General features: G+C 32.4%; 1 protein-coding gene across 2 annotated transcripts; it reads left to right on the forward strand.

Annotated features, from left to right (window-relative positions):
- The first annotated feature begins 200 nt into the window (after positions 1–200).
- On the forward strand, positions 201–7,441 carry LOC131622666 (putative expansin-A17). Of its 2 annotated transcripts, XM_058893702.1 has the most exons (4): positions 201–240; positions 6,451–6,519; positions 6,596–6,917; positions 7,132–7,441. In XM_058893702.1, the coding sequence occupies exons 1-4, from the start codon at positions 201–203 to the stop codon at positions 7,439–7,441; spliced, it is 741 nt and encodes a 246-aa protein (XP_058749685.1). The 2 variants fall into 2 exon arrangements, with proteins under 2 accessions (XP_058749685.1, XP_058749684.1); XM_058893701.1 differs by lacking the exon at positions 201–240 and having other exon boundaries at positions 6,387–6,519.
- The last annotated feature ends 268 nt before the right edge of the window (positions 7,442–7,709 follow it).

A 7,709-nucleotide genomic window follows, 5' to 3' on the forward strand; every position in this document is an offset into this window, starting at 1 on the left:
TTATCTTCCGATGATTCCAAGGTTAAAAAGAATGTTTGCTTCAATGCACAGTGCAAGTCAGATGACATGGCATCATACAAACAAAACAAGTCCAGACACTATGTGGCATCCATCTGATGGCGAGGCATGGAAACACTTTGATCGAATACATCCTGATTTTGCCGCAGAACCTAGAAATGTCAGGCTTGGATTATGCTCAGATGGTTTTGCTCCTTATGTTCAAGTTGGGTATTATATTTGGTTAAGCTATCCATATTATATTTGGTTAAGCTATCGGTATTATTTGGTTAAGTTGGGTATTATATTTGGTTAAGCTATCCGTATTATATTTGGTTAAGCTATCGGTATTATTTGGTTAAGTTGGGTATTATATTTGGTTAAGCTATCCGTATTATTTTTTTAAGCTATCGGTATTTCTTTAAGCGATGAATTATGATGTATTTGGTGGTGATTGTGAAGTGCCGATAAAGTGTTGATATATGAATCAAATTGGTGATCAAAGTTAGAATGTATGTGTTGTAATGTATGAATTAAATCGGGATTTTTATTCTGATTTATTAATTAATTCCGACAGGTAGAATGTATGTGTTATAATGTATGAATTAAATCGGTATTATTATTCTGATTTATTAATTAATTCTGACAGGTAGAATGTATGTGTTATAATTTTCATGTGGCATGTGACATGTTGTGGCGTGAAAATCATGTGGCAACTAAATTTGTGGCGTGAAATTCATGTGGCAACTAAATTATATTTAACTTTTTTTTTGTTTGTGTAGGATGATTATCAGGCATTGCTTGTACAATTTCTGACTGCTAATCCTCGGTATACTCCAAGACCGGGAGAGCCGCTTCATCCAGATGTAGATTTTTATCTTTGGAGTAAAGTCATTGGCGGCAAGGGGCCTAACGGGTGTTTTTTTGGTGGTGGAAATTTGGCAGGCACCTTGAGATCTGATGATAGAACTCTATATCAAAGAGTTCTCAACGGGGAAGGAGGTTCACGTCCTGTAACTTTAACAGATGAACAGAGAGACACTGTAAGACAATTGGCGATAAATGAGGTGAGGCGTGAGGCGGCGGAACGTGAAGCGTCACTGAAAGTCCAAATGGAGGCCCAAATGGAGGCCCAAATGATGGCAATGCGGAGTGAGCATCAGCGGGAAATGGAGGTCATGGCGAAAAGACAATCGGATATGGAGGCACAAATGCTACAATTTATGCAATCCTTTGGTGGAAACCAAAATATGGGGGGTTCTACGCCGACTGATCAGGAAAATCTAAATGAGGATGAGTTTTCCGACCCGGATTGATTGTTGATTTAGTTTAGTTTTTATTTTGTTGTTATAACTTTTCATTTTGAATTTGTGTAAACTATTAATTAAATTATAATTACATTATTTAGTAATATTAGATTTATAATTTTACTTTCTTAAATTTAGTATATTTAGTTTATTGAATTAATTTATAAATTTTAATATATTTAGTTTATTAATTTAATTATATATATATATATATATATATATATATATATATATATATTTGGTTTTTTGCAAAAAAAAAATATTAGTGACCTAATTTCCATGTCACTAAGTAGTGACATGAAAATCACGTCGCAACATTAGACATTAAATGCGCTTTTCATTTACTCCTAGGCAAATTTAGTGACGTGATTGCCATGTCACTAAGTAGTGACATGTAAATCACGTCGCAACTAAAGATGCTTTTCTGACCCAAACGCTGCTACGCCTGCTCTGACTGAATATGCATTAATCTCTGACCCAAATTTTGCGACGTGATTTTCACTTCACTAAATAGTGAAGTGAAAATCACGTCACTAAAAGTTGCCACCTTGCCTCCTGCGACGTGAATTTTCACTTCGCAAATATTGGTTTGTGATGTGTTTTTTTGGTTTGTGGCGTGATATTCACGTCACTACTGAGGCTTTTTTTGTAGTGCGTTAAGAGTGAGAACAACAACTTGACAAACAGTCAAGTAACAACCAGTCTACCACACTGTATCAAAAATTACGTGGGTGACTCAAAACACAAGAGACTCTCAAAACCTAAGACTTCTAACCTTCCCCTAATTTTACAATTGAGAAAGACTTAGTTACATTAGGTCTAGGGTTCTGCTTAAATATTACTCAACAGTCTATGGACTTCGAAAACTTCACCAAAATATTTCTTGATCCACAAGCTGAGAGCTGTAACAATTATGCAGAAAATCTTTGTAAATCTTGGAACAAATCTTCAAGTTTACTAAGTTGTCTCAATGTTCAATTTTAGAAACTTTTTTCTGTTGGAGATTTAATTCACTTGTTCCAGATTGAATCTTCTTGACCTACGAAAAATACCGAGATATATCCAAAAGAAATATCACCGAATTAAATTAAATGTGTTAATATTTAAAACAGCAGTGCCTGTTATACCAGACTAAGATGTCATGACATCTGTCTTTGACATTTGATTGAAAACACATAAGCTAAACTGTTATGACAGTTGATGTAGATGTTATAACATCTTGCTCAAAATCAGCATAACCATGTTTTACCAAACAACCTCTCTCTTTGGTAACAATATCCCTCTTAGGTGAATTTTGACTAAAACAACCAAAGCCCAAATAAACTAGAGAGAGGAATACAACCACAAACACAAGCTACATGCTAAACATGTAAACTTTGTACTTGAGGAAGAAGATAGATGACACCCCCCCTAAAACACAGCTCCAATTTACCATCCTAAACTTTCTAGGTGAAAGTCCACATAACTCAATGCACAAGACACAAACAGGATGTTAGAACATCCAACATGACATCCTACAACACAACCACAACAAAAGTAGCCGCAAAAGCATAAACAAACTCAGACTCAAGACTCAAATGACAGACAGTCATGCTCCCCCTAAATTGTTGCATACATCAAACAACATATCTGACTAAGACCTAGACATACTGACAGTTTTCTCCCCCTTTTTCCAGTGTTTAAAAAATCGGCTTGGACCGGCCGATCGGAGCGGTTGAATCGGGAATCAGTCTGGTTCGATTGCTGGATCGAATATGTCATTGAACCTGTGTGAACCGGTCAAAACCGGTGGTTTAAATGCATTTTTAATTTTTTTTATTTTAAAAACTTAAAACAACATCATTTTGATTATTTTTATAAAAATTAAAAGAACAAATTAAAGAAAAAATAGAAAATAGAAAATAAAAATAAAGATGTTTCGGATACAGTTGATTTTGTTGCAGATGATTTTGATATTGAAGAAGGAGATACCAACATTGGAACAATTTTTTCTTCCTTAAAATTAAATTTAGTAGACAATAAAGTTATTTTATTATAATTTATTCAATTAGATTATGTTGCGATTAAATTTTGTTTGCAACTATACTTTGTAATTTTGTAGAATTTTGTTATGTGTGATACCTATGTTTAAAATTTGAATTTAAATTATGAACTTGTGAATTTATTTATGATATGATATTTTTAAAAAACTTACGTGCCGGTTATATATTGTATACTGAATCGTCTTGTTCGACATGTTTTATACCTAAATAGTTTTGTTATAACGACCGGTCTATTCAACCGAGTTATCCGGTTTAGTCATGCGGTTTGACCAGTGACCCAGTGGTTCGACCAATAAACCAGTGATCCAGTACCCTCACCGATTTAATGTTTGATTCGGTTTTTAAAACATTGATTTTTTCTGAGATTACACATATCACAAGATGAAGGCATATAGGTGGCAAACCGACTAAACAATTACTACCATAATTCTTCAGCAGTATAATTTCAAAATTATCCCTCATATTTTCAATGTAACTTGCGCCTCAAGTTATGATGAAAATACTTCATGCAGCTTCTCATACCAATCTTAGGAGTGTCAATATTTACTTGTAGCAAGATGATACAACGATGACTTGAACCAAATACTTGTTTTTGTAAACAGAGTTAAATCGTCCAGTACCTTGATTACATTAACTTATCACACAACAATGTCATGACATTCAGTTTGACATTGTACACTTTTAGTAATCAACATAATAGAAAACACATCTTCCTCCAGCAAAGTAGCTAATCTTAAAGAAATACCAGGATTCAATTAATTCTAGTCCAAGTGACAAGAATATCCTCCAATAATACAATCTTCTTTAGATTTGACAAATAGACTCCAAGACTCACAATCATTATATATTTCATCTTTGAAATAACCGATGATCACATACCAAAATAGACTCCAAATAATGAACTCCCTTTTAAAACAAGTATTTGTTATTTGTTATCTTGAGAACTTTCCTATTCAGTGCCTCCCAGTCTTTAGAGTAAAATTTATTAAAAAGATACTTTCTAAAAATTTGTTCTAAAAAGTAAGTGAAAAATCTAATTGAAATATAAAAAAAATTATTAATCTATTAAATAAAATAAATAAATAGGCAAGTAAGCCCGCCGCCTGCCAATCCGTCATCTTGGCAGGACGGGCTAGATTTTAAGCCCAATTTCTTTTGGCGGTGTTGTTTGCCCGACCCATTTTTGGCGGGCTTAAGTTGAGGTGAGGTAGGCGGTCCGTTTTGCCACTCCTAATGACGTATATTTAACCTTATAAAAATTGAGTGAGTCTCATTTAAAGAACCCAAGTAGATATAATGGATATGTGTGCCTTAAATTATTAACAAGTTTTTCGGATTTACTTCCTCATCAAGTAAACCACTGAAGTGGTATTTGTGATATAAAAACCACATTTTATATTTTATTTAGTGATCATATAACTCATTACAATCATTCTACAATTCTTCTCATTAATTGTTTGAGCTACCGTATAGCAATTGGTTGTAATCCAACACCATTCAATCACAAACTTTGGCTTGACTTTGTGTGTGAATCAGTTATTGACATGGTGAGAGATGCATCAGCCATATGCAATATGTATGCATTTCCATAAGACATGGCAATATAGATGGCAATGACATAATAACACCTATCTTTCAATTTAGCATCTTTGTAGCTGACTTTGTAACATGCCCTAAGTACATGGCTGCTTGTGAGAACTTAATTCTTTTCCTCTATTTCTTGATGAACAATCAAGGTCAATGCAGACAATTTAGGTAGTTGCATGTTACTACTAACATTAATTAAATCAAATATTTAAACAATATACCCATAACTTATGTCAATATATTATTGTGTGTAGAAATTGATTACTTCTCATACAAGTAATAGATAGTACATATCAGTAAACCTTCTATCTGTAAGTTTGATAGCATATCATTCAAATAGCATATAATTTAAATTATTTATCAATCATTGTATACCAATGCATGTTGTACATGATAGTACCACGGATCCTACGGAGAATGTGAAAACAAGAAAGTTTACACACAGAAAAGTCTCATAATAGAATATTTAATACAATCACAGGAAAATTCTTAGGTGGATACGGACATAAGAAATTGTTTTACACACAACCAATCACATAATTTTAATTAATTAAAAAATAAATTAAGAATTTTCTCTCTCCTTCATAATCTCAACCACCCCATGAATCCAATCAAAAACAAAATTAAAATAAAAATAAATTAAAAATTACTTTCTTCTTATTGGTTGTGCCTAAGAATATACATTTATGGCCGTGTCCATGCAAGAATTGCTCTCACAGACCAGCCTTGCTTATGTTCAATTGCATGTTATATACTTAATATTTTATAGGTCTTGCTAATCATGGCCCTCCGGACAACGGTTAAACATTCCAAAAAAATAAAATATTTTATAAAAAATTTCATATTTTAATTTTCGAGACATTAAATACGCAGATTACTCAGATAAACTTACTATTTTAAAGTCTTAAAATAGTAGAATAAATTTTTGGTCAATACAAATACTTAGGGCCCTTTGAGTTTTAGTTTTTAGTTAATAAAAACTATTTTGTAAATCAGTTTAAAAAAAAAACATGTTTGATAATTTAATTTTTGAAAATTGTTTTAAAGTTGAATAATATTACAAATTTGTCATTAACTAAAACTATAGCACCTTTTTTTTAAAAGTTTTTTAGTCTTAATTTCTAAAACTAAAAACCAAAACTAAAAACGTCAAAAAACCAATTTTATTTTTTTAGGTTTTAAAACTTTAAAATAGAGAATAGTTTTCAAAAATAGTTTTGTAAAACTAAATTACTATACAATTTATAATTTTCAATATTTTAAAAACTAAAAAACAGTTTTCCAGAATTACATCAAACAGACCCTATTTTCCCAATAGAATAATGAATTTCAGTTAGTTGTTTCTATGGGCTAAAACCCCCTAATTGCACCTATAAATACTGAAGAAAATCTTCCATCTTTAGCAACAAAAATCCAGCAATTACTTCTTCAATTTGTCAGATAAATTCAAAGGATGGAAAAAATCATTATCTGTGTTCTTATATTGCTTATGAATTTACTCACTTCAGAACTCAGAGTAGTATCTGCTGTTTGGCAACAAGCTCATGCAACTTTTTATGGTGGAAGTGATGCCTCGGGAACAATGGGTAAATATCAAATTCTTGTTCATCATCTTTATCATAATAAATATATAATAATAACTTTGTTTTGATTAAATTGTAGGAGGTGCATGTGGGTATGGAAATCTGAACATTGATGGATATGGAATAAAAACAGCTGCATTGAGTACTGCTTTGTTTAATGATGGAAAATCATGTGGTGGCTGCTATCAGATTGTTTGTGATGCAAGAAAAGCTCCTCAATGGTGTCTCAAAGGCACTTTCATTACTATTACTGCCACAAACTTTTGTCCACCTAACTTTGCACTCCCTAATGACAATGGTGGTTGGTGTAATCCCCCAAGACCACATTTTGATATGTCTCAACCTGCCTTTCAGACCATAGCCAAGTACAGAGCTGGAATTGTTCCCATTTTTTATAGAAGGTATGTGTTGGTATCCGACATGTGTCAGTGTATTAGACACACCGACACGTGTGATTACATTTTTTTTAATCATTTTCACAAATTTACACCGATGTCACTGTGTCATTGTCAATGTCACGTCAGATGTCCAGTATGATGATTATACTGCTATGGATATCAATTAAATCTATAAATATATGTGCATTATGGAAATATTTGTTGTTTATTTGTGCAGAGTTGGGTGCAGAAGAAGTGGAAACATAAGATTTACTATAAATGGGAGAGATTATTTTGAGCTTGTGCTTATAAGCAACGTAGGTGGAGGTGGAGAGATATCAAAAGTTTGGATAAAAGGGTCAAAAAAGAATCAATGGGAATCAATGTCAATGAATTGGGGTGCCAATTGGCAGAGTCTAAGTTATCTGAATGGTCAGAGTTTATCATTTAGAGTTCAACTCACGAATGGAAGGACTCGTACAGCGATAAATGTTGCACCATCCAATTGGAGATTTGGCCAGTCTTTCAAAAGTAATGTTCAGTTTTGATTCTCAACAAAAATACTATATATGTTAAATAATATGAAATATGAGTCACTTATTTATGTAACAAGTTATATAGTATATTTTGGTGATTTTGTGTAAGGAATTATTCCAAGTAGTTGAGGCTCAGCAATATGTTTTAGTATTTGCAATGAAAGCTACCAACTTTGGTATAATAATATATGTATGTGATCAAAAGCATATTCAAATCATATTCTGCAGTTTATATCAGTCTATATTTGTATCAATGTAGGAGTCATTTTTCTGTCTCCAA

The sequence above is a fragment of the Vicia villosa genome, unplaced genomic scaffold (genome assembly GCF_029867415.1).
Source record: "Vicia villosa cultivar HV-30 ecotype Madison, WI unplaced genomic scaffold, Vvil1.0 ctg.000037F_1_1_3, whole genome shotgun sequence".
Taxonomy (NCBI): Eukaryota; Viridiplantae; Streptophyta; class Magnoliopsida; order Fabales; family Fabaceae; genus Vicia; species Vicia villosa.